This window comes from Phascolarctos cinereus, unplaced genomic scaffold, assembly GCF_003287225.1.
Source record: "Phascolarctos cinereus isolate Bilbo 61053 unplaced genomic scaffold, phaCin_HiC Scaffold_726;HRSCAF=1367, whole genome shotgun sequence".
NCBI lineage: Eukaryota > Metazoa > Chordata > Mammalia > Diprotodontia > Phascolarctidae > Phascolarctos > Phascolarctos cinereus.
The window spans coordinates 371,675,576-371,703,131 of record NW_027556098.1 but is presented as its reverse complement, the minus strand read 5'-3'; the positions used below and the strand labels follow the sequence as shown (position 1 = coordinate 371,703,131).

The following is a 27,556-nucleotide window of genomic DNA, read 5'->3' as shown; positions in this document are numbered from 1 at the left end:
CCCAAATGAGATAAAAAGGTCCACAGAAGGCAAAATGGACAGTTTTAATTACATCAATTTCAAAAGATTTTGTAAACAAAGCCAATGCAGCATAATAAAATCAGAAGTGAAGCAGGCAGATGGCAAACTAGACATTCTCTCCAATTGCCATGAGCTCTCAAACCTCTCCAAAACAGAAATTATGTGACAAAGACAAAGTAACTTCGACTGTCTCTAAGGTCTAGGACACCAGAATCCATAAGAAAGTAAAAAACAAGGGGCAGCTGGGTGGCGCACTAGAATGCTCTGGGGTCAGGAGGACCTGAGTTCAAATCCGGCCTCAGACACAGGACACTTACTAGCCGTGTGACCCTGAGCAAGTCACCTAACCCTGATTGCCTCACTAAAAAGCAAAAGCAAAAAAAAAAAAAGTAAAAAACAAAAACCTAGAAGCTGATGCTCACTAACTCTGAGGTCACTTGAGAGCTTTCTAGGCAGATGTAGTGAAAGAAAAAAATCAATAAGAGAGCATATAAATCAGTGGTGGGCTGCATAATCAGGGATGTGATGGGAAAGGGGCCCTACCATGGGACAGTGTCCTCTCTGACATCTACAATCATTGGCATTGTTCTGGAAATTAGACACAGTGGAAAATTGAAATCCACAGGGTAAGCCCTACATACAAGGCAGTTGCAGAAAGTCCCTATAGGAGAAAGCCTAGAATGGGTACCTTGGAATCTTTTTTTTTTCTTTTTGTATTTTATTTTATTTTATTTTTTTAATTTTTTTTCTATATGCTTTTGAGTTGAAAATTTTTTCTCCCTTTTTCTCCCCCCACCCTCCCCAAGACGGCGCACAATCTGACATAGGCTTTACATTTACATACCCATTAAACATATTTTCACATTAGTGAAGTTGTAAGTAAAAATTAAAACCAATAGGAGGAACCATCAGAAAGATGAAACAAAACTCAACAGAAGGTAAAAATAAGTGAGAGCGATTCAACTTCCATAGTTCTTTCTTTGGATGTGGACAGCATTTTCCATCCCGAGGCCTCTGGAGATGTCTTAGATCCTCGTAATGCTGAGAAGGGTTCAGTTTAACATTCTTAGTCATTGCATAACATGGCTGCTATTGTGTACAAAGTCCTCTTGGTTCTGCTCACTTCACTCAGCATCAGACCATATAAGTCTTCCCAGGTTTTTCTGAAGTCAGCCTGTTCATCATTTCTTATAGCACAATAGCATTCCATTACATTCATATACCACAACTTGCTCAGCCATTCCCCAATGGATGGGCATCCTCTCAATTTCCAATTCTTTGCCACCACAAAAAGAGCTGCTATGAATATTTTTGTACATGTGGGTCCTTTTCCCATTTGTTTGATATCTTTGGGATATAGCCCTAGGAGTGCCATTGCTGGATCAAAGGGTATGCACATTTTTGTAGCCCTTTGGGGCATACCTTGGAATCTTTAATCACATGAAAAATGCAGAGAAAAGAGAGAGACCAAATAATTATAGGAATCATGAATCAGAGAATGAGGGTCTAGGAGTAAACACAAAGAAAAATGAACAAAGAGAGTGAGAGAAATCCTTTTTGGAAAGGGGCATGTTATATAAAATATAAAATTTGAGAAGGGAGAGAACATTACTTACTTGTTCGTCTGTTGTTTTCAAAGAGGACTGAGATCACAGGGATGATGTCTTGACTTGCGTAAGAACTGGATTTATGAACACTAATCACTAGATGGGTAAGGAAAGGCTTCCAATGGATGGCGACACATGAACTGAATGAATCTGGAAGGAAGCCTGAGTTTCCAAGGGGTGGAGATGAGAATGGAGTGCATTCCCACAGATGGGGGTAGATGGGATTTAGAGTGCTCAGTACCTCTCAGCAGCTCATTTTTATGGTTTAATCAGCATTGCATCATGCCCAAGACAACTCAATCCCTTCCCCTTGCTAGCAAAGGAGGCAAAAAGGTCACTGTTGGCAACTGGGTCTTTGTGGCAAACTTTGACCCTAGGTTGGCTTCTGCCTGCCAATGCTAAGGAAAGCAAATTCGTTAGGATATTAGGCCAGGCACAGACAGAATTAGGAAGATGAACCTGCCAAAGCACATACAAAAGAGTTTGTATTCTTAGTGGTTGGTGTATCTGTGCCCAGGCTCCCTTTCCTTTAAATGAAAACTGGTACTGATTGATTGGAAGTCACAAAATTTGGATCCTGGTAGTCTGATGGGGACCTTAGGCAAGAGGGATTCTGTTTCCTTATCTGCATGCAAAATGAAGTTGAATGATATTGTCACTGAGGACCCTTGCAACTCTAACATCTGTGGATCCAAAAAGAAGCAAGATTTGATTATTTTTAGAATTAGAGAATGTGTGGGTCTGACAAGGTCACAGGCCAGTGAACAAGTTTATTTACTTCTGACCGGGTTACAAACCACAATGCTTAGCACACTGGTGATTGGTTAGTGATTTAGAAATGCGGGCAACCATTCGGGTAATATCTGCACACACAGATCTCCTTTACTGTGTGATGAAGGGGACCTTTCGTTTAAGTTTTACATCACTTCAGATTCTCAGAGCTGACAAAACTAACTTTCCCCTCCAAGAGGCATGAGTCCTGCTACATATAGAGCAACACAGAGGAATTGGGGCCGAGCCCTTCCTCCGAGGCCCCCAAATGAGCATCATCTCAGGGCAAATTTATTCAGTATTCCCTCCCTTCCTCTTTCTCTATTCCTCCCATCTCTCTATCGTCACTATCTCCATTGATTTCAATAGCCTCACAGAATTTAGACCCAGAACGGTCCTTAAGGCCATTTTGTTCCCCATCATCCCTAACCCCCAAATTAAGAGAAATTCCTGCTTCCCATTTCTCCCCTTTCAGTCTGCGTTGTACACTGTTACACAATCTTCCTCCTACACAGTTCCGAGCAGTGCAGTCCCGTGCATCCAGGAATAAAGGTGTCCAACTGAAGATCCCAGCACGGGCTGAGTCACTGCCTCTTTGTACCTCATCTATTCTATGAGGATAGTACCTGCACTGCCTCTTTCATTAGGCACTTTGCAAACCTTACAACTCCACAGAAATTAAGAAAAACAAAAAACCTTCCTATTTGCCTGTAGAATAAAGTCCAAAGTCTGTGACTGGCTATCCAGGGGACTCTACAGTTTGGCTCTGATCTCCCCTCCCAGCCTCATCTTCACTACCCCCCACCCCTCACATGCCACACTCCCTGCCCACACTGTTCCTGACATGCCACAATCTCCTACTTTGGAGTCCTGTTCTCCTCGACTGGAAATGCCCATTCCCTAATCTTTTTTTTTTTTTTTTGGTGAGGCAATTGAAGTTAAGTGACTTGCCCAGGGTCACACAGCTAGTGAGTATTAAATGTCTGAGGCCGGATTTGAACTCAGGTCCTCCTGACTCCATGGCAGGTGCTCTATCCACTGAGCAACCTAGCCACCCCCCCCTTTTCCCCCCGCTCCTTAATCTCAATATCAGAGCCCAACCAGCTGAGATGCTGCCTCCTCCTCTAGGCACACTGATCATTCTCAGTTAGAAGCTATGGCCTAAGTGCTTTCTGTTTCTATAGAACCTCCAGGCTTTGTATACGCATGCATCTGTGGGCAGCAAAGTGGTGGGAAATACTACATTTGGAGCCAGAGGTCCTAGACTCAAATCCAACCTCTGAGGCTTCCTACCTGTGGGACCACAGGCAAGTTACAACCTCTCTTGGTTTCAGTTGTGAACAAAGCAGGTTGGGCTAAATGGTCTGAGGCCCCATTCCAGATCTATGATCCTATGATCTAGGACAGTATTTCCTAGCTAGATGCTCATGGAACACGAAATTGTCACGATGTGAACCAGTGTTATTAATTTTGAAAACTAGTGATATTTTCCCTTCTAAAACAGATCACAAAATTATGTACCAGAAATACTTGGGAGGCATTTGGAGCTGGGGTGGTAACAAAAATACGCTTAATACTAGTCATCTCAAATTTGCCCCTTTTCTTTCCTGCCTTTACCTCAGAGGGTGTATATCCATACTCCTAGCACATAAGGATTCTACCAATATTTTTCAAGCCCCAAAATATCCTGTAGCCAAATTAATATTGGTAAGACATCTGGAAAATGGTGATCTCAAGAAGAGGTGTCAAACATTGGCCTACAGTGGCCTGCAGCACTCTGGAATATGCTAAAACAGATTAAAATGTAATTGGAAAATATTTCTAAAAGCACAGTAGAACAGAGGTAATGTTCTAGTTTCCTAAGTCAACATGTGACCCTCAGACATCCTTACGTACAGTTTCATGGCCCCATTTCTGAGTGTGGCAACATTGTTCTAGAGAAACAGAATCTGTAAAGTTTAATGGTGGCACGACTGGTTCTGCTAAGTGACAGTTAAAGGGGCAGAGACTGGAAAGTCACTTGCTACTAAGGACCAGTATGAAGCCAGGACCAATGTGGCGCCTCTGTAGTCTACACCAGAGGAGTCAAACTGACTCCCTAGTGCTGCATGGGAAGCAGATTAAAATGATTAACAACATAAATTAAAACACAAAAAGACATCATGTTAATTGTGGTTTTCTAAGTCAAAATGCTTAGAAAAGGAAATGGTAAACTACTCCAGTATCTTTGCCACGAAAACCCCAAATAGGGTCACAAGTCAACACATGGCTGCAGGAATCTGTTTCTATGTGAGTTTGACACCATGCATCTATGCCATTAGAACCACACGACATACTAAATATGGAGCCCAGGATTTAAACATCGAAGTCTTAACTGTCACATTCTGTCAAGGAATCAAGTGTCCAACACCTACTCTACCTTGGTCCACACAGGAGTAATTAAAGCACTTTAGAAAGTCCTGTGTTTACAAAAATATTCATAGTAGTACTTTATGTAGTAGTAAAAAAAAAAAAAGAAAAGTTAGGTTCATTGACTGGAAAATGGTTGAACAAAATGTGGCATGTGAATGTAATATTATTGCACCTTTCTTAGGAAAGGATGGAAGTGAGTAACTCAGAGAAACAGGGAAGGCAGCATCAGAACACACAGGACTCTAATGAGACAACTGAAGACAACATCAGAAGACAACTGAGCTCCAGCCAAAGGCAATGATCAAGATTGATTTCAGATGACTAGTGCTGAAACGTATCAAGCCCATAGGTGAAGAAAGTATATACACTAAGATTAAAAACAGCAAGGAAAAACGTGGCATACACCAAAATATTCACAGCAACACTTTCTGTGGTGGGTGAGAACCAGAAACAAAATTAATGTACATCAATTAGGGGAGTGGATGAACAAATTTTGCCCTGTGAATGTAACGGAATATTACTGTGCTGTAAGAAACAATGAAGGAGGAATTGAGAGAATTATAGGAAGATCTATATGAACCAGAGTAATGTATAAAACAAGACTGCAATGTAGATGAAATCACAAGAAAAGGAAGAAAACCTCTTGACTAACTGAAAAAAAAAAAACCAGTAAGAGAGCTGGAGAATGGATAATAAAATAAGACCCAAGGCCACATAGCCCTTTAGGCCCTCAAATGCAGCCCTTTGAGTGAATCTAAACTCCACAGAACAAATCCTTTTGTTTTGTAAAATCTGGACTCAGTCAAAAGGCCACACCCAAGATCTCGAAGGCCACATGTGGCCTCAAGGCCGCGGGTTCACCACTCTTGGTAGACCACTCTTCTCAGCAGAGGTGGGGGGACTGGAAAGGTAGAATGCTGCACACAAACACCCTGGTGCTGGCCCACAGTGCCTCTAGCTTGGATTACTACAGAGGCCTGCTGGTGGGCCTGCCTGCCTCAAGTTCTCCCCACTCAGCTGTCAAATAGATCTTTAGCTAGAGAGCCCATCAACCCTGCCTTGATCTAGTGGGCTCCACTGGCTTCCTATCACCCCAGGGCCAAAGGTGAAATCCTGCTGATTATTCAAGGCCTTTCATAGCCTGGCCCGTTCCCTTTCTCATCTTGTTAAATCTTGCTCAACGTTCAAGTGCTCTGTGATTCAGTGCCCCGGCTCCATTTGCTCACTCCAGGCATTGTCACTCGCAGTCTCTCCTGCCTGGAACGCTCTTCCTAATCTGCCCCCAGGCTTCCTTCAAGTCCTAGCTAAGATCTCACCTTCCAAAGGAAGCCTTCCACAACGATCCCCCTCAATGCTAGTACTTCCTCTCCAGTGACTGTCTCCAATCGATCCTGTCTACATCCTGTTCGTAAACTGCATGATTCTCCTCCATCAGCCTGAGCTCCCCGACAACGGGGACTGTCTTTTACTTTTCTTTATATCCCCAATGCTGAGCACAGTGACTGGCACATAGTAGGCACTTTAGTAAATATCTGTTGACTGTCCAATGCATCACCAAACTAGCTGTTTTTACATGGCTATTTTTCTTTGTTAGAAGAGAGTGCAATATAGCTGTGTGACCCTGGGAAAGTCTAGAAATGAGTGGGATGTAAAAACAAAAGACACTGATAGAACTTACTTTAAAAAAGTCAAATCTCCGACCCTAATGTTAATGTTTTGGTGAGGTAATGAAACAGGAACACTTCAAGAACATTAACCAGAGATCAGGACGTGTTTATTTTGCACTCTACCTAATGATCTTCCCTTACGTTCTTCAGCGTCATGCTGTATTGCTATGATAGGCACACACACACACCTGTCCAGTCACCCCTGGCGCCTGGTCTGGAAGCATCCTGGAAGCCACCGCCCCAAAACGAGGCCTCGCTGGCTGGCCCCAGGACACCCAGGCCTGCCCACTTTTTCCGGAGGGAGGGAAGCGTTAAGACCCAAGTTTTCAAACCCTCTTTTATATAATATTTTCCCCTGACTCCTCTTGTGCCTCCCTCCACCAAGTCCAAACATCCCTGTGAGTTTTTGCTGGTTGACTGGTAAGTATGCTTGGTATCAGCTGGAGCATCAGAAGGAGAAGGGGAGCGGAAGGAGATGAGGCGCAGAAACTTTGAGGAGGCATGAGAGTGTCTGCGGAAAACCTTGTCAGTCACTAGATCAAATCGACACACGGTGAGAGTTGAGGCTCTTGTGAAAACAAAACTAGCTGTTGAGTTACTCCGCATCTGTGGATTTGAAGTGGTCGTCATCCACGGTGGAATAGATGTGTCCCTCATTGCTGAGAAAATCAACAGCTTGCCTGGAGAAGAGAGAGAACACAAGTTCAGCTCGTTTCAGACAAGCAGTTTGTAAAGACACAGAAGTTGGCCAGAGGCTCCCCGACTTCCTGCCAACACAGACAACAGCTTGGTCACCCTGTTTGCACAAGGCAGAGGAAAAGGCAGACTTGAGCACAGGTCTCTCATGGGGCAGGGGAAAGGCCATGAAAGCCCTGTGGCTGACCAGAGTCTGTGGCCACAGGAGGATAGAAGAGGAGCGCCAAGCAATGTGGCGCAGTGAGAGAAGCTGGAGTATGGGGCAGGGTTCAGGCCTGGCCTCCACCACTGACCAGCTGTGACTCTAGTTTGTGATACTTCCTTCCCCTCCTTGGCTTCAGTTTGCTCGTCTTTTAACCTATTTGTGAGAGCAGCCCTCGGTGAAAGCGCTGTAGGACTAGCAGAGAGAAGTTCATTTCCTGTAGCTCCTGAGGGGCAGGGTAAGAGCCCCAGGCAGTCTCCCTGTTCTTCCCTCCCCTCCCAGGGCCTCATCTCAAGCCTCTGAACCAAACTCTCCTGGGGCTGGGAGCTACCCTGTGACAGCTCTGGCTAGAGGAGGTGCTCACGTAAGCCTCCTCCAAAGGCCTCGGCAGTTCACGTCACCCTCTGTGAGGTTAGTACGCGTGTTCTGGAGGCCTGGCTGGAGGGCAGCCAGTGCACTTACTTGATTACAGACACATTCAGGTTGTGGAGCTGAGACTTGAGATCCTGAAAGTTCATGCCTTCTGGCCTTGGGCAAGCTTTAATCAAATTCAGCACCTGTGGGGAGAGCCATCAAAATGTGACTAACTGATAGAAAATCCACTACAAACACACCACTAGAAAAACTCAGAAGAGAAATCGGGTAAGCCAGATGGAAACCCTGGTGTGACAACATGACAAAACACTTAAAAGTGCTGAGTGCGTGCACCCCGTGCTGGGTGTGACACACAGGACACCAGACAGCCTTGGGCAAGCCACACGTTGTCATTCTGAGTGCCCAGAAATCTGTGTGACAGGGTCAAAGGAGATGGAGTGGGGCTGGGGGTGGGGACTGAGGAGGGGAGCTTCCCCCAGGAGCTAGCCTGGAGAGAGGCAGGGCAGGCCGATGCAGTGAGCAAAGGGCACAGCAGTCTGATGCTGCCCAGGGTGGTAGGGGTGGAAGTGAGCAGTCACCCGGAGTTCACAGGACTTGGAGGGGAGAGCTGCAAGTAACCCTGGCGACCATCTAGTCCAAATCCCCGCCATGACCCACCTGACCAGGGGTTCTCCAGCCTCCGCCTGGAGACCTCCAAGAAAGAACCTTCACGTTCTGGAGCAGCCCACTCCACGCGGGGACAGCTCTAGATAACAAGCTTTTCCTGATGTGAAGCCTAAAGCCAGCCCCTGCCAACTTCCCCCACTGCCCCTGGTTCTTCTGTCTGAGGCCAGAGAACAAGTGTGATCCCCTTCCACGTGAAGGCCCTGGCGCTCATGTCCCCTCTGCTCCCAGGCCAGACCTGCTCAGCATCAGGCAGGACCAAAAGCCCTTCACCGCCCTGGCTGTCCTCTGGACACCCTGCAACTCTTCAGGGCTCCTCTTAAGCCGCAGGGTCTGACCAGGGCGGAGGAGAGTGGGACCACCACCTCCCCACTCCTGGGAGCCCAGGAGTTCATACCAAGCTGGGAGTCCCCCAACTCCCTAAACATTTCTCAGACAAGCTGCAAACCACCCCTTGAATTTGCAAAGTCGCAAATAATGGCAGGAAATAAAAGCTGAAAGTAAGAATGGAATCAGGCTGAGAAGAGGGGAGTGTGACCGTCAGGCAAGGTGAACTTTTCTCTTAAGGTCACGGAAAGTTGCTTGGGATCTTTGTGAGATATGAGCAGAACCACCTGTGGAAAAGATTATCCTGGGAGCAGTGTGAAGAATGGAGGGATGAGGGAGAGGAGAGGGGTGGGGAGACCAGGAACGAGGTTACTGCATCAGGGCCATGCCTGTGGAATAGAGAAGAGGGAAAGACCAGAGACATGCTGTAGGGATGCAGCTGACAGCACCTGCTTGTGCAACACACACAGTGACTACAACAACATAGATGGAAAGAACACCACCCAACTGATCACTGAACCACTGTCATGACCGTGCATGGTGCAAAGAGGAGAGATGAGAATGAAGCCCCCTCCCTTCCAGGTGGGGTAAAGGTCCGTGGGCGTGCAGCACCACGGAATCTATTAAGACTCGGTGGATGCGAGGGTTCGTTTTGCTGAACTGCTTCCTCCCTTTGTCTCTGTTTTATTTTAAGGGAGGGTGGTCTGGGAAGAAGAGGTAGGAGGGACATTCTGGGAAATGAAAGTTGTATAAAAAACAAAAGACATTAATGAATTAAAAAACAAAACCATAAACTCCTCATGATGAACAAAGGAGCCCACTCAAATGGCAGTGCCATCAAGCGAAGGAATGAATTCAGAAGAGCGAGCAGGGGTGGGGGAATATCTGGGCCATGCTGACAGTGATGTTCCGCAATCCTGGGGCAAGCCCTCATCAGCTTGGGGGGGGGGGGGGCGGGAAGAGCTTATCCAGCACCAAGTACCCACAGGCCTGAAACACTGAGTGACAGTGGGCAGAGCAGGGCCAGGAGCTCCAGGGCGGCACTGGGGTCAAGGGTGAGTCTGTAAGTACAAGCAGAATGGAGGAGGTGGAACCGAAGTGAGGGATGGTCCAGGGACCACAGATTATAAGAGACAAATCAGCTTGGTGCTAGGGAGAGCAGGAGCAAGAGGAGGCTCGGGCAAGGGAGAGGAGAGTCCCAAATATGAGAGATGGCGCAATCAAAAGAAGTGTAAGAAGCGACCAAGCCACAGTGGGGCTGAAGTTCAGCAGGAGATGAGGAGTGGGAGATCTGGGGTTCTGGCTGTCAAAAGGGTCATCAATACAGACACTGAAATCCCTAAGAATGGTAACTTGATACTGACAGCCAGAAGGTTCTGTAACAATGGCACCTCGAAGCATCTATCGAGGAATCCCATAGGATTTTCACATGTGAATGGGAGACATTGCTGGAGGAGAGGCTCCAAGGCTGCATTTTGATTTAGCAAATTTTAAAAATTAAAGAATAAATACAATGGAATCCTGCATTCTCCCTTCCAAAAAATGATACTAGTAAAGAAGGTAGGGAAGGATTAACTCACTGAAAAACAGGAAAGTAGGGGCAGCTAGGTTCTGCAGTGGACAGAACACTGGCCCTGGAGTCAGGAGGACCTGAGTTCAAATCCAGCCTTAGACGCTTACTAGCTGTGTGACCCTGAGTGAAGTCACTTAACCATGACTGCCTCCAAAAAAAAAAAATACAAAAAGAAAAAGAAAGAAAGAAAAATATGGGAGAAATAGCAGCACATGCATGACATTAGAATATCATAATTAGTGGGCACATAAGCCAGGGTAGTGGTGCTTTCACACACATGAGGCTTACCTGGTTCTGGGTTACGGTGAGGCCATTTGCTGGCATAAGACTATGCCCACCAAAGCTGTTTCCCCCAAAGCTTCCTGGATCCCCTATTCCAGAAGTGCTGAGGGAAGGTCTTCCTGCCAAAGGCTAAAGAAAAAAAGGGACACATTAAGGTACTAGGTTGGGAGTCAGGAGACAAGTTCTAATCCAGCTCTGCCACCAGCCTCACAGGGTGGCATTCCACTCTCTGGACCCAAGTTCTCTCCCCTAAGGTCAAATTGCAGGGCCTTTGGAAGGCCCTTCAGAAATGGGAAAGAACAATTCTCACCTATTCTTTTGTTTTAAGATGTGTGACATCAGTTGAGGTCAGTGCTTCATGATGCTGGGCAGGGTGTTCAGAGTAATAAGCAGAGAGAAAGAACAAGAGGCAAGATTTTTTTTTCAGTTTAGGTTTTTAAGATAGAAGGGCCTTTGCTAGTAAAAATTAGACAAAGTGGGGAAAATCTGCCACAAACAGCTGTGAAACCCTGGACACGATGATCTCCAAGGCAGGGCTAGTTTGAAAGGGATATGGTGGGGTGGGGAGTGCGCAGAGGGGCAGCTAGGTGGCAGTGGATAGAGCTCTGGCCTTGGAGTCAGGAAGACTTGAGTTCAAATCCGGCCTCAGACACTTGACACCTACTAGCTGTGTGACCCTGGGCCAAGTCCCTTAACCCCAACTGCCTCACTAAAAAGAAAAAAAAAAGGACATGGGAGGGCTTAGAAGACTGTAAGCCCAGTGTGAGCCAAGAGCAGGAGAGCCAGGAAAAGCTTGGGATACATTAAGGAAGGCGTTGTTGCCAGGACTAGGACTCTCTGCTGAGCTCAGAATATTTCTTAGAAGACATCTCTGGTGTGAGGTACCACATTTTAATGAGGCCATGGATCAGCTGGAGGAATAGGCAGGAAACGGGGTGGGGTGGAGTGGGGCACAAGAGGAGAGGAGAGTACAGTGGTCTTCAAATGCTTGAAAGACTGGAAGACAGGAGACTTACTCTGCTTGGCCCTAAAGATCAGAATTAGCAGGAAGAGGTAAAAATTACAAAGAAGCAAATCTAGGCTTGGGGTGATGAGTAATTCCCAGAGCTACACACAAGTGAAGGGGTTCTTTCTCAGTGGAAGTCTTCAAGAAGAAACTGGATGACCAGTTGTGTATGCTGTCAAATTAAAGAATCATGGAATCTGAGAATTGGAAGGGATCTCACTGTCCATTTAGTCCAACCCATGTTAGAGAAATTTCCACTGTATGAGACTCAACAATGGTCTTCCAGACTTCCCGGGAAGCCACCACCTCCAACTCGGCCCACCCCTCTTCTGGGCTGCTCTAACTGGTGGGAAGTCATCCCTGACGCCCAGCCCAAATTGGCTTTTGGTCCCTTCCACCCCACCCCGCAAAGTCTAGCCCTTCTCCACGTGCCAGCCTTCCAAACACTCTGACAGCCCCCTGAGCCCTCTTGTCTCCAGGCTAAACACCCCCTCCTTCACATCACCACTTGGGCTGCTCTCTTCTGGCCACTCTTCAGCTTATGGACAGCTTAGCCCCCAGAACTGAACACAGTACTCCAGACAGAGCCTGACACTGGCAGAGGACAGGGGACCGTCACCACCCTACTCTTGGAAACAACACCCTGACTTACACAGTCCTAGAATGTACTACCTTTCCTGGCTGCCACAGCTGACTCGTATCTAGCTTGCAGTCCACTAAAACTTCCAGATCGTTTTCAGAACTACTCCCTAATCATGCCTCCCGGCCTTATACTGGTGAAGCTGATTTTTTGTACCCAATAGCTTAGATCTTTGGGTTTATCAAACATTATTTAGTTCAGCATATCGCACACCTAGTCTATTCCACTGATCAACCTATTTCTCATCCAATACCAGATTATTTTGTTGAAGTATAGTTTGAGATCTAATACTGCTAAGCTACTTTTTTTTTCATTGATTCCCTCAATATTCTTGACTTTTTTCTCCTCCAGATGAATTTTCTTATTTTTTCTAGCTCTATAAAGTAACTCTGGTATTTTCATTGGTATGACACTGAATTAACTAATTTAGAGAGTGCTGTCATTTCTATATTGGCTCAACCTGTCCGTGAGCAATCGGTACTTCTCCAACTGTTTAAATCTGTCTTTACTTCTGTGAAAACTGTTTTGTAATTGTGTTCAGAGAGTTCTTGTGCGTCTTGGCAAGTTGGCTCCCAAGTATTTTACACTGTCCGCAGTTACTTTAAATGGGACTGTTCTTTCCATCTCTTGGAGCTAAATTTTGTCAATAACATGCTGAGGATTTGTGTGGGTCTACTTTATATCCTGCAATTCTGGACAGCTGTTCATTGTTAACCAGACTTTTAATTGATTCTCTTGGGTTGTCTAAGGATACTATCATGCCCTCTGCACAAAGCTGCTTCAATTTCTTTTTCTCGTCTTGTTGCTATAGCTAGCATTCCTAGTACAAAAATGATATTGGTGATAACAGACATCCTTGCTCCACCTCTGAGCTAAATGGAAAGACTTCTAGTTTACCCCTATTACAGATAATTCTTGCTTTTGTTTTTTTTTCCCCCTTTTTTTTTTAAGGGAATTGGGGTTAAGTGACTTGCCCAGGGTCACACAGCTAGTAAGTGTCAAGTGTTTGGTCTGAGGCCGCATTTGAACTCAGGTCTTCCTGACTTCTGGGCCGGTGCTCTATCCACTGTACCACCTCGCTGCCCCTTGCTTTTGGTTTTAAATAGATACTTATCATTTGAAGAAAAGCTCCATCGTGATTCCTGTGCTTTCTAGAGTTTTTAATAGGATTATGTGTTGTATTTTGTAAAAAGCTTTTTTATATATCTAGTAATATAGTCATATGATTTTTGTTGTTTTTGTTATTTATACGGTCAATTAAGCTGATAGTTTTCCCAATACTGAACCAACCAGTCCTGCAACCTAGTATAAATCCAATCTGTCATTGCATATGAACATTGTGATACATCTCCTTGCTAGTATTTTATTTAAAATTTTTGTGTCCATTTTCATTAGGGAAATTGGTCTATAGTTTTCTTTTCCTGTTTTTGCTCTCCCCAGGTTAGGTATCAATACCATACTAGTGTCAAGAAAGGAATTTGGCAGCACTCCTTCTTTATCTATTTTTTCAAACAGTTTATAAAAGTATTGGAACTGTTCTTTAACGTCTGGTAGAACTTGTTTGTAAATCCATCTAGTCCTGATTTTTTTTCTTAGGGAGCTCATTGATGGCTTGTTCAATTTCTTTTTCTAAGATAGGGTTATTTAGGTATTTTACTTAGATTTTTAAAAAATTCATCCATTTCATTTAGAGTATCAATTTTATTGGCATATAATTGGGCAAAATAGCTGCTAAGAATTGCTTTAATTTCATCTTCACTGGTAGTGCATTCACCCTCTTCATTTTTGATACCGGTAATCTGGTTAAGACATAAGGTTTTGAATGCAGTCAATATGACAGATTTATTTTGCTTAACTCTGCATATGCGTTACAATGGGTCCCCGTTCACCTCATTTCTTCTTCTCAGGGTTGGGTAGAGATAGCAATAGTGATATAAAAAAGGGGGACAATCTAACATTTTAAAAATTCACAGAAGTTCAGAAGGAATCAAAGATTAGCAATTCAGTTCTTAAAGTAATGTACAGTAAGATGAGTGTATGAAATAGATTCCTGGTTACATAGAGAATCCTCTCTGTGTGCTTCCATACATATGTAAACGTTCTTTTTATGGTGTTTGAGTTCAGAAGGAAAAAACCACACACACACATACCCTTCTCAGCTCTAAATCTTATCCCGTTTCCACGTCCTAGAGAAAGTAAAACTGATCTGTCCCATGTCTATCTCGTTTGCACATAGCTGTTTCTATGTTGTTTCCCCCATCAGACTGTGAGCTCCTCCAGAACATTATCTTCTACCTTTCTCTGTATGTCTGGCACTTAGTACAACACCTAATAAATGCTTACTGACGGACTGACTGACCAAAGAAGAATTACCTTCCAGAAGCACTCACCTGGCTGACGGACTGGCTTAGTACCATATGGGCATTGACAGTTTCCAGGATATGGATGGTAAACTCATTCATGTCCTCTAGAGGAAGGATCTTGAATGCCACCAGGCTCTTTTTGTTCTGTTAAAATAACAAGACAGTTTAGGACAAAGAAGGGAACACAGCAGGAGCTCTCTTCAAGCTGCCTCTAAGGCAAGATGATGCAACCTGAAAGTCAGTGATGACCTGGGCTCCTCCTACATCTGGAAGTTGGTTGTCTAGAATGATGAATTATTGACGACAAAAGCAACATTAAGAATCAATGGTAAGGGGGCAGCTAGATGGCGCAGTGGATAGAGCACCGGCCCAGAAGTCAGGAAGACCTGAGTTCAAAGCTGATCTCAGATGCTTGACACTTACTAGCTGTGTGACTGTAGGCAACTCACTTCACCCCATTATCTTGCAAAAAAAAAAAAAAATAATCAACGGTAGTCAGATTCTCCAGACTGCCCCCCCCAAAGCCTAGTTAACCCTTAATAGGCTGCCATATCCTATTAAGCCAATTGTGGACCATAACAACCATGTGTCACCCAGTTTTTATGCAAAACAGATTTAGTTTCATCTTAAGGTATAGGAACACACCCATCCTCTTTCTACAGTGAGATGAAGGGCTCAGCTGCCCCTTCCTCAGTCTGAGCTCAGGACTCTGGCCTCTGACTTTCTTCTATTTCTGACCAGGGTTGCCCTGTTTCTCTGACTTTCAGGAAGCTGAGCACAGGACCTACACACATCCTTTGGAAACTTTTCTAGGGGCTTTCTGTCTTTAATACTCCCACAATTTCATTAGGGTAAATCCTCTTTCCACTAATACAGACTGCAAGTTAAATATAGACTTTGGGGTCTGTGTCTTCTGAAGCATCAGATTCATAAATATGGCTGCTCTGTGGAAGTTTTCCTTATCAGCAAAGCTCTGGACTTATCTACAGACATGTGGGGACTGTGGGGAGACGGGCACAATGTTCTAGACCAGCTTAAATTTCTATTTGGATTTCCAGGTAGCTGACATCTCCACAATTCACAGGCAGAGACAGAAAGGGGCTGCAACAATACTTAAAAACCTGCCTGCTTGACATCTAATATTAACCTAGAACTGAAGGAGGGGAGAACAGAGATTAAACTGCTGGTCTGCTGTTACTGACAGTATTGGTCTTCTTAAAGAAACTTAAGAATTTCAGGTCTGAGAACAGACCCCACCCCTCTGCCTCTTCCCCCTTAATTTTTATAGGAACATAATATTACAAGACTATTTTACACTTCACTTGATATCACAGCTTAAGGGATCTTAAGTAACTGACGTCAAGTTATCATTACTACCAATCTCATATTTGTAAAGGATAATTTACAAGGCACTTTTGTCACAAGTGCCTTAAAAACAAGTAGTATAACTACTACTCCCATTTTACAGGTGAGGAAAATAAGTTTCAGGAAAGAAAAGACTTGGCCAAGCTCAAAGTGTTGAAGATGGGATTTGCATTTAGGTCTTTTTTTGGGGGAGAGGGGTAGGGCAATCGGGATTAAGTGACTTGCCCAGCATATCACACAGCTAGTAAATGTCTGAGGCTGGATTTGAATTCGGTTCTTCCTGACTCCAGGGCCAATGCTCTATCCACTGTGCCACCTAGCTACCCTGCATTTAGGTCTTCTAATGACTGTTCTCTGACACACAATGAACAGATACAATCCACAGACATCACATGCTTTTAACTTTTCAAAGCACTTTCCCATCTAAGATCTTCGCTGCAAGATCTGCAATGTCATTGCATGACACCAGGCAAAGTATTACTAGACCCGTTTTCCAAGCAGATAAGCTAAGACACAGAGGATATGAAACTTGACTCAGTGCTTAGTAAACGTCTACTGAAAATGCTGAAGGCCTTACAACATAGGCCAGTGGTGAGTCAGGATTGAAGATGCCAGGACTGGAAGCAGCCCTGTGCTCTTTTTTTGTTGTTTAAAACGAAATCAATCACCTTTTTACTGACATACACCCAAATCTATGAACAAGAAAAAAAGAAGCAAAACCAAAAACAAAAGAGCCACTGGGGATAACTGTCCACACAAGGTGCTTCTCTTCACTGCCTGAGAGGATGGAGTAGTAGGCACAGGAGCAGATGTGAAGTCAAGAAGACCTGGGCTCAGGCCCTGCCCCAGACATGAACCAGCTGTGTGACCTTGGGCGGACTGCTCTACCAGACAACTAGCCAAGAAGACGTGAAGGGCAAGTCTGTGTTGTGAACGGAAGAACTTTCACTCTGGGAGGTCGTCAGACTGATGAACTTGTAGGTCCAGCCCCCAGAGAAACATGAGCGTTATATAAGGTGGGGACAAAGTCATTCTCTGTATTTAACATCAGTCTGGTTGCTGTTTAACATTTAATGCTGTCTCCACTCACAGCCGGAGTGTGTGTACCTAAACGCAGGTGTACGCACGTAGACTGTCACTTCAGTTCTTTCTTCTGGACTGTGAATCGCCTCAGAAAAGTCCCCATGTTGCTCTGGATTCTTCATATTTATTGCTTCTTATTACATGACGTTTTACAACATGCAAATGCAGTTTAAGTCATTCCCTGACTGTTGGTCACATTTGTCTGATTCCAGATTTTGACGTTTTTGTAATCGTAACTAGTGCTGCTAGGCCAGCTTCAGAAAAACCTGGGAAGACTTAAATAAACTAATGCAAAGTGAAGTGAGCAGAACCAATGCATATGTTCCTTCCACTAGACCCAACTGTTATTCTCTAAGTGCTCACTGGAATGAAAAATGACAACTGTTTTCCTACAAGAGACAGGAGAAAACGTAACACTTCATGAACTGTTCTCAAACTCATACGTTTCAACAATTCTGACGCAGACCAGACTACTGTGGGACAAATACAGACGTTTAGCGTGTGCAAAATGTAAATGTCCTTTTACTCTGAAGACTCACAATTTGCCAGAAGATGGGGTTCAAGAACCTATTATTTATTCCCAACACTGACAGTAGTGGTTATGTGATGGTGGGCAACTCACATCATTATATGAGCCTCAGTTTCATCCCCTGTAAAGCAGAGATAATAATCGTACTATCTGCCTCCCAGGGTCACTGTAAATGAAGCACTAGGTCAACTGCAAAGTGGTATATAAATGAGTGACGATTACTACTGATGTCCGACTTTACCTGGAAAGACCTGAGATGACCAGCCACTTTCACATAGGTTTCTGGTGGTACCACAGTATTCTCACTGCTTGTGTCCTAAGAGTAGGGGAAGAAAAATCAACCTGTGAGTCTTTTATGGCCATTGATTAACGTGTCTGTTTAATTACCAACATGGGTAAGGAAAAATGAAAGTTAAAAACAGGTACACCTTTGTGGCAAGAGAAGTGATTTCTATTCTTTCTACACCAGTGGGTCTTGAAGTTAGAATGAAGAGTCCTGTCACACTCTTAGCTTTCCTGAGGACTCTGGGCCAGCTGCCGCCCTTCTCTGGTCTCAGCTCTCTCTCCTCAAGGTCCAGCCCAGACTCAACTTTAAGAAGACTTTAAGAATGAATGTCAAAATAGCTCAAGACTCCAAAAGCCAATAACACTTCAGAGTTGGCAGAACTCCCAACACCGGTGGCATGCAAAAAGGTCTGGACTTTACTTAGTAGACAACAGAGAGCCACACAAAAGTTTTGGATCAAAGGAATAAGACCAAAATCTGTGCATAAGAATAATTAGGTTGGCAATATAAGGTAAGATAGATTGGAAGAACTGGAGTCAGGGAGGCCAGTCGGGAGGACGTTACAATAATCCAAGCAAGAAAGAAAGAGGACTTAAAAGAAATGACTCTATTTCTAAAGGCAGAATTACTGGCACTGAGAAAGGTGTAGAGGGAAGAGAGTCACTGTGGGCAGCGGACAGAGAGGAAATCTCGGTATCAGGAAGACTTGAATTCAAGCGACCCTGCTACAAGCTGTCAGTGGTCCTGGCAATGCTCAAAGCGTAGAAGTCACGGGACAGTTCTGAATCTGCACTAGTAGAGGTAATTTCCTACACCAATGAAATCACAGGTGCCCCCCAACAAACACAAAGGCAAGAGGGGTTGGTATTGGGCTTAATCTGCACTTCTTACCTCACACTAAATGGGTGACTAGCTATTCTGCCTCTGTGTATGGCAGAAGGTATACTGATGACGGACTCAGCTTGGGCATTTAATAGAGCGTACCTTCATCTTCACATTCCATCCCCATCCACCTTTAGGAAAGGTATTCCAAAGGCTCTCATGCAAAGTCATCACCTTTCACAGACCCTATGAGGTATAATGAGATGGCCTGGCAACATGATCTCAGAGACAAATACACTAGAGCTGTCTGACTGGACAGGTGCCTCTTCCTGGGCTACCTCTCCCCACAGCCTGGCCACTGTGGGCTCCTGCTGTTTCTTTCATCTAGAATGAAGGGGTTTTCCCATCCTTCAAGGTCCATGCTCCACCTACTCCATGAAGCAAGGCTCAGTGACTAGGACACAATCCAGCCTTCACTTAAAGACCTCCAGTGAGGGGGATAGCACTATCTCCCCCCCCCAAGGGAGCCCATGGGGCCAAACAAAGCAAATTTCTTTCATAACCCTCCAAATACCTGAAGTGGGTTATCATCCTTCCCCTTCCCAAAAGCCTTCTTTTCTTTAGGCTAAGCTCATTCCCTCAACTGATTCTAATATATCATGGTCATCTCCAGTAGCCTCATTATCTTGGGCTCCCTCCTGCAGACACGTTCTAGTTTACCAATATCCCTTCTAAAACATGGCATCCCAATACTCCTGATGTGGTCTGATTGCAACAGAGTCCAGCAATGCTATGCTGCTTTCCATAAGCCTGAGACTGTGTGGAAGTTCACTGACACCAAAAGATCTTTCCCACGCACCCCAAAGTGCTTACATCGGTGTCCACCCACTGTCTGACGTCCATCGGCGCAGCAGTCATATCATCTATTTTGTAAACAATGTTAGTTGGTGCCTTCTCTGCTTGTCGGATTATTCCCACAATAGTAACCTACGTAAAAAGGTACACAATGATTTTCCTGAGTCCCAGAGTGAAACTTATGCCCTTTTAATTACAAACCATCAACCAGTGATTCTACCAAGATGTTGTTGCCATACCTGTGAAATCTCAATCTCCCCAATCTTAAATACTTCATCAATCAGGCTGGCAGAAAGGAGCTGTGATATGGTACAAGGGACAATGTGCTGGGCTCGTGCTCTCTGTAAAGACAAAACACCCGTCAGTCTCCCCAATACAACCACAGGGATCTCAAAGAAAAACTCAGTTAGACACTAAGGATCAGCAGTAAAAGACAAAACCAAAAGCAAGCAAAAAGACAGGGTGGACTGAAAGCTGGAGTTCTGCTCTGTCTGTGAGGGAAACAACAACAAGAAGTCTGTGTGCAGAGCTGGACCCCACTCAGGACATTCTTGCGCTCGGTTTTCACCTCACATAGCCTCTGAGATCTTTATTACATCTCTTTGTAGCACAAGAAAACGAAGGTTCTATTAATTCACTCGGTGACCCTAGGCAAGGGCCATAATTTAGAGGTGAGGGAATGAAAGAAAGAGTCCCCAATTTATTTCAGTCCATACAGAGAAATTTCGTGCAATATTGTTGTGTAAAGATTACAAAGGATGCATTAGTTTCTTGTCATGAGGACAATGCACCGATCCCAAGCCACATTTAGGTAAGCACACATTCTTTAAGTATCCACTGTATAAAGTGACTCGATTCTAGCTAAGACAAGTCAAAAGGGCTTTGGGAATGCCACGCTTATTTTTTTCTAGCTGAGCCAGGAGGTAGACATCAAAGTAGACCGAGGTTTTACTGAAACTTGCTCCCTTCCCTGCTCCCTCTCGCTTCCAAGAACATGTCAATTTAGGGCCACGTGGGCTAGGACCTTGCATTTAGAAAACCAAATCCCTCCATATCCCAAGGAGGCAACCGAGTGGAAGTGACATTCTAATGGAATTAAAGAATTCCATTCTAATGGAAGGACGGAACCTCATCAATACTGACACTCCCCCCGAAAACAGATTCAGAAGGAAGCTGTGGCTAAAGAGGAGGCTGGCTCAAGGGTTTTCCTTGGACAGGAATGAAGCAACAGAACTGGTTTTATTGTGCACCCAACAACAAGAAGCGCTTCAAGGGACACGTTATGTTACCTTGGGGTGCTCACTGTGATGAGCTTAAGCAAAAAGACCCCTGTGAAGGGAACTGTAGCTTATGGGCCAACACATACTGCAGAGAATGAAGAGGTAGAAAACCCACACAAAGAATCCGACAAGCACCACCAAACCAAGTTTATGTGTATTTTGATAACTGGTATCTTTAATATGAAGTAGAGCCCAGAAGAGGTTGGAAAATGAAGCTCAGGTTTAAGACACCAAGGAAGCCAAAAGTTTCTAAACTAAACTTCTAAACTACTCAGAAGCCTCTCAACTGGAAGTCATGAAAACTTTTTCCAAGAAGATACTTAAAGGTATGGGATCTAATAAGTAAATAATACAACAAAAAACAAAAGTATCTTTACAAGAAACTGGATACTGAAACAGGGAATACGTCAGAATCAGCTGTCTATGTGCAGTCTAATCAGCAGCTAGCTTTAGAAAAGGCCAAAATCTACAAACCATCTCTTCTGAAGCACAAAAGTCTCAAAGGAAGATGTAGCCTTTGAATGTAGGAACAGCAACTTACTCAGGGGAAGATTCACTAGCTGTTTTGTTAATTTTAAAAATGAAACCAGATTCCTAGAGAGTCCTCAGAAGTAGAGGAAGAAGAGACAGGAGAGAGGTGTGGGCCAACCCACACCATTTTTTATCTTGAGACAGTACTCCCTCCTTGCACCACTGTGAGAAGGGTTGATTGCAGAAATGATTCCATGGGAGCAGCGGCTGCTGTTGAGGGCTGATCCAATTTACGTAAGACAGGCCCCATCCCATCACTAGGTTCCCCTTTCCCTTCCGTGGCTCTAATCGAAAAGGGAAGGCTCTGACACTTCCGGCATCTAATCAGGAAGCCCTTTCCCACTCCCTAAAGTCAATCACTGGCTATTTTATTTACAATCTGTGCTGATCAACTGAATGTTCTGTCCATTCCTCCCTTTCTGTCCTTATTGATTCTCTATGATACATAAAATTAATCTGAGCTAAAAAAATAAGAAAAATAGAAATAAAACTATAGAAACAAATACAAATTAAAGGAGTTGACAAACATTTATTAAGCTTATCTCCACATCCTCTCCTGCCCAGCCCATCCCCTAGACATCCCCACATTACCATGTCAATTCTGTTTATACTTAAATATCCCAAATGGGTACTCTTCTCTAAGCAGGGAGTTTCTTTAGGAAGAAGTAAATGAAACAGTACCAACTGTTTATCTTTATTTTCAACTTACTGATTTCTTTTCAGCCTGAGAAGCAGCAGGAGTGCCAAACCCCCCTGGGGGCTGTGTGTAGCCACCACTTACGTAGGAAGTGTTCCCATAGCCTCCGTCAAATCCACCTGGCGTTAATAGCAGATCAAGGACATCAGAATCGCTTTTCCTCGCTGGGGTCAAGAATCCTCCATCCCATGCTGGGCACCCAGCCCATGCCCCCGGCCCCAGATTAGGGCCGAGCCTCTCTCCCCACCCACCCCTTCCTATGTCCGTCCCCCCTTCATGAATCCCCAGCCCTGGATTAGGGGCGGGCATCTCTCCCCACCTACCCCTTCATCAGCTCCCTAGCCCCAAATTCGGGGCGGGCATCTCTCCCCACCCACCCCTTCCTATGTCCGCCCCTCCTTCATCACCTCCCTAGCCCCAGATTAGGGGCGGGCATCTCTCCCCACCTGGTTCCCTGATTAGCTCCCCATCTCCAGACCCCTTTAGAACCTCTATCCCCAGCGGCTCCCGCCCATTATCCCCCTCCCCAGACTGCTGCCAAACCTCTCTTCCCTGAGAGGCCCCCACCTCAGCACCCCCACCCTCGGAACCTGGCCGAGCCTCTCTCTCCACCTCTTTGTACATCTCCCTTTCCCTCTTCTGTGCCCCCTCCCCTAAAAGGCCCTCGCCCAGTTCCTCCATTACTGTTCCACATGGTGGCCGCAGCGCCCCGAGGGCTGTAGCGGGGCCGGCGTCCGCAAAGTCCACTCGCAGCCCGAGGAATTCCGCAGTTTCTCCACCTGGGAGAAACCTGACTCTACTTGGCGCCACAAACAGTATCCCGCGAACGGCCGTACCAATCAACTCGCTGGCTGCTTCCCTTTCCGCCCCTTTCAGCCAATCAACGCTGACGATACTCCAGGTTCACCCAATGGGCTTGGACAATACTAGCGAGGCGTGCGCACACTTTGGACCAGCGAGAGAAACGTGAAGTCCTCGCGGCCATATTTAGTACAGGCAAAGAACCAATTCGAGCTACAGGTGCTAGAAACCCTGGCTAGAGAAACATCCTTGGAAAGCGACCAGTGAAGAGGTAAGATCTTACCCTCGTGTGGTCCCGCCCCTCGGAGATGACGTCACCTTCCCCTCTAGGAACCTCTTTCTCACTTCTAGGCTCTCGGAGTCTCGCAGCTGACGGACAAGGGCGCAAGCGCAGATCACTCAGTCCAGTCGGGACTGGGCGGGCAGTATCGATCAGCACCCTCCGGCCTCAGGCGCTGCGGTGCTTTGAGGGCGCCGAGTCCAACACTGCCTCCTCCCACCCTGTTTTACAGTGCAGGACACTGAGTCCTAGAGAGTGGGCGTGACAAGCCCACGGTCACCCAGGGAGCAGCCGGCCCGGCCTGAGCCTCCTCACGACGGGGCTGGTGTCTGAGGAGTGCCCTGTCAGGTTGAACCCTCTACAAGGGTTGTTATCGCCTTTTACATATGAGGAAACTGAGTTAAACGTGCGGGGGCGGGGCAGAGCCAGGGTTTGGCACCCACGCCAACCCCCAGCCAAGCTCCTTCGCTCCCCAGGGTCAGGCTCAGACAGGCAGCTAGTGTTAATTAAAATGCACTTGATTACCGCCACCGACATGCCAGGTGCTGAGGTTCCAACCCGAACATCAAAGAACAAGCACTAATTAAACGCCTCCTACATACCTGGCCCCGTACTAAGCCACGGAGACCCAAAGAAACAACAAAGAAGGTCCCTGCCCTCAAGGAGCGCACAGTCGAATGGGGAGGCAACGTGTAAACAGCTACGTACAAACAGGACGTTTGCAGGGTAGATGAAGGCACTCGCATTAAGGGGCACTGGAAAAGGTTTCTTGCAGAAGGTAGGATTTTAGCTGCGACTTGAAGGGAGAGAATTCCGGGCTTGGGCTTGGGAGAGATGATCTCTCAGAAGTGAAGCTTCCTCAGGGGATCAATGGCTCTTGTTAATATTTCTTGTGTGTTGCTTTCAAAACCCTTCCCCTCTCAGAGCCTGTTTTTGAATGCTTAGCAGAAAGAATAGCCTGCCCCCAACCTGAACTGCTTGCCCTTTGAAAAGCTTACTAAATAAGGATATTATGTTTGGATTGGCTATACCCTGTTTCCTTGTTCTTTGCCTTTGATTTTTCCAGCCTAGAATGTAAGCCCGCCTCCCAGCTAATGGGATAAGATTTTTCCGACCCTTTTTGTCCTTGGTGCTGGGGAGAAGTTTCCCCGCTTAGACTGTGAGCTCCAAAGCCCAGCCAATGGGAAGAAGAGCCAGTGGGTGGGCAGGGGGATTGCGTTAGGATCTGAACACATTCCTGCTGTCTTCAGTGGGCGCCATCTTTTGGGTGCTCTGAGAGAGCCGTTTCTCGAGAAAGCCAGCAAACGAACTATTCTTTTTGCTAATATCTCTGAGTCTCCAATTTATTGGTAAGGGTCTTCGTAGCCCACACAGGCTTGTCAACCATTTGGTTTGCTCCAAAGAAACAAACAATCAGTTTCCCCCTTAACCGAAGGTTTGATCTAATAACAAACAGAATGGGGTTCACCTTTCCAAAGGTTTGACGAGGAACAAACAATCAGGCCGTACATGTGCTATAATGTGTTTATTTATTCTCATTAAGCCAAAGAATGATGCGTGCATGGGAGTCAGAAAATAATTCTGAACTCAGAATAAACAAGCTGGAGGAGACCCTTTATACATTTAGAGCAATCTCAACTCAGGATGCTTGTGTCAACCAAAATTATAGTCTCCATTTATGGGTTAACCATAACATGAGAAAGGAATTTCTTAATAGGATAGATTGTATATACAGTAAGATAAAAGAAGTATGAAAGTGTCAATCAAAATTGTAGATCCAGGATGTCTGTGTTACTTTTCTCATTAACATGACTAAATATGTGTGTGTGTGTACATATATATCATAACATAGCATGACATGTGTCCATAAAATAGCAAGATAAAATAAGTCCCAATATTCAAGATAGTGTTCAGTTCAAGGTGCCTAGTCCTTGGTAGTCATAAACCGCAGAATGTTCTTGGTCAGCTTCATCTGGCCTTGTAGCTGCTGACACAGGAAGGGGCATTTTGAGTTCACTCAGAGAGCAAAGCAAAGCATGTCTGTTACACCAGAGCATAAAAGGCAGTATGATAGGTTAAGCTTAGAGCGGGCCAAAAAATGTCTTTCTCCTGACTGGCCAATCCAGGTTTTAGGCCTTTCTTAGGTGATGGGGGTGGGGGGGGCTCAAAAATGGTTCGCAGAGTACAGCCAGTCAAAAGGCATGGAGTGAAAAACCAAACTTCCTGCCCCAAAGGAGCTTATGTTCTATTGAGGGCCAACAACATTGAAGTAGAACAGAATACAAAGTAAACTCAAGGTAATTTAGGGGGAGATCTAGAAGGTCCTTATGTAGGAGATAGCTCTTGAAACGAAGCTTGGAGGGAGGCAGAGGGAGGTATGGCCCAGGATTAGGGAGAGCCTGGGCAAAGATATAAAAACAGAAAGCACTGTGAGTACATTTTGGCTGGAAGGTACAGTGTGTGAAGGGGAATAATATGTAATAAGTCTGGAATGGTAGAGTAGAGCCAAATTGTGAAAGCTTGAAGTGCAGTTTCAATCCATTGCCTAATAAGGAAAGTTCACAGAATCTCAGGAGTTAGAAAAGATCCCATGATGAACAGAAATCCTCTGGAGCAGTGGAACTCCAGCCCCGGCTTGAAGAGCTCTGGTGTGGGAGAGCTCCCTGCTTTATGAGGTAACCTTTCACTTTTGTTGGCAATTATATTGAGCCTCAGTATGCCTTTCTGCAACTTGTGTTGGTTAGCATTCTGAAACTAAATAAACAAGACTAATCACATGAGACAAATATTGAGAAAGATGACTAAAGCACTTACCATGTGGCAAGCTCTATGCTGAACCCTGCTAAGGGCTGTAAATGCACATACGAGCAAAAAGATGGTCCCTACCCTTACCCTTACATGCTAATGGGGGATGATAAAACATAAAAGGGATGAAAGGCTAGTGGATGGGTATCCGTTCTATTTGGAGAGGAGGAAGGGAGGAAGAAGATTGACAAGCCCTGTGAGTGAGGAGCAGGAGGCAAGTCTGAAGTGCCCAGAGCTGGCGTATTTCCTGAAGTGGAGGGTCCGAGCGCTCCTCAGTCACTTGGAATCTGTTATCATCCCTGACTTAAGCCTTTTCTCCAAGATTCAGCATCAGTATTTCCTTCAGTCTTCCTCTAGCATGTACTTCAGCCTCTTTACCTTCCTGAAAGTTTTAGCTTGTCAATATCTTTGCTAAAATGTGGCACCCACAACCAAGATGAGGAGGGAAGCAGAAAACTGGAAAAGAATTTTTACAGCCAGTGTCTCTGATAAAGGCCTTATTTCTAAAATACATAGAAGACGAAGTCAAATTTATAAGAATACAAGTCATTCCCCGGATGATAAATGGTCAAAGAATATAAACAGGCAGTTTTCAGATGAAGAAATTAAAGCTTATTTATAGTCATATGAAAAAATGCTCTAAATCCCTATTGATTAGAGTAATGCAAATCAAAATGACTCTGAGATACCACATCACACCTATCAGATTGGCCAACATGACAAAACAGGAAAATGATACATGTCGGAGAAGGTGTGGTAAAATTGGAACACTAACACATTGTTGGTGAAGTTGTGAAATGATCCAACCATTTTGGAGAGTAAATTGGAACTATGCTCAAAGGGCTATAAAAATGTGACCCAGCGATAGCACTTCTAGGCCTATATCCCAAAGAGATCGTACAAATGGGAAAAGGACCTACATGTACAAAAATATTTATTTTTATTTTTTGTACAGCTGTATATGTGGTAGCAAAGAATTGGACACTGAGGGGATGCTCATCAATTGGGGAATGGCTGAACAAGTTGTGGTACATGAATGTAATGGAATATTATTGTGCTATAAGAAATGATGAGCAGGCAGACTTCAGAAAAACCTGGAAAGACTTGTATGAACTAATGCTGAGTGAAGTGAGCAGAACCAGGAGAACATTGTACACAGTAACAGCCACATTGTGTGATGACTAACTTTGATAGACTTAGCAGTTCTCAGCAATGCAAGGATCTAAAACATCTCCAAAAGACTCATGATGGACAATGCTATCCATATCCAGAAAAAGAAGTATGGAGTCTGAACGCAGATCGAAACATACTATTTGCAATTTTTTTTCTTCTGTTTTGTTTCCTCTTTCTTGTGGTTCCTTCTATTGGTTGTAATTCTTCTTTACAACATGACTAATGTGAAAATATGTTTAACAGGGATGTATATGTAAAGCCTATATCAGATTGCATGCCATCTTGGGGAAGGAGGTGAAGAAGGAGGGGGAGAAAATTTAAAACTCAAAAGCTTAATAGAAGTGAATATTGAAAACTAAAAATAAATTAATTTTTTAAAATGTGGTGCCCATGGCCTCAGACACTTGATACTTACTAGCTATGTGACCTTGGGCAAGTCACTTA

At 44.9% G+C, this 27,556-nt stretch overlaps 2 protein-coding genes across 7 annotated transcripts in view; one reads left to right on the top strand and one right to left on the bottom strand.

Annotated features, from left to right (window-relative positions):
• Positions 1-6,559: 6,559 nt before the first annotated feature.
• RPA2 (replication protein A2) lies at positions 6,560-23,997 on the bottom strand. Of its 3 annotated transcripts, XM_020983287.2 has the most exons (9): positions 22,738-22,989; positions 22,066-22,172; positions 19,785-19,886; positions 19,564-19,677; positions 17,824-17,898; positions 14,633-14,749; positions 10,603-10,725; positions 7,839-7,933; positions 6,560-7,158 (listed from the first exon to the last, which is right to left on the bottom strand). In XM_020983287.2, the coding sequence occupies exons 1-9, from the start codon at positions 22,745-22,747 to the stop codon at positions 7,074-7,076; spliced, it is 828 nt and encodes a 275-aa protein (XP_020838946.1). In that variant the 5' UTR covers positions 22,748-22,989; the 3' UTR covers positions 6,560-7,073. The 3 variants fall into 3 exon arrangements, with proteins under 3 accessions (XP_020838946.1, XP_020838947.1, XP_020838949.1); XM_020983288.2 differs by lacking the exons at positions 22,066-22,172; positions 22,738-22,989 and adding an exon at positions 23,843-23,997; XM_020983290.2 differs by lacking the exons at positions 22,066-22,172; positions 22,738-22,989 and adding an exon at positions 23,138-23,223.
• The window catches only part of SMPDL3B (sphingomyelin phosphodiesterase acid like 3B), a 42,956-nt gene continuing 38,422 nt past the window's right edge, over positions 23,023-27,556 (top strand). For 2 of the 4 annotated variants that reach the window (XM_020983283.2, XM_078145542.1), the window contains exon 1: positions 24,172-25,809. The gene's annotated coding sequence lies outside the window, so the exon portion shown is untranslated. Of the gene's footprint in view, positions 23,126-23,298; positions 23,913-24,171; positions 25,810-27,556 lie in introns of those variants that run through there. The other 2 variants (XM_020983282.2, XM_020983284.2) reach the window with 2 other exon arrangements.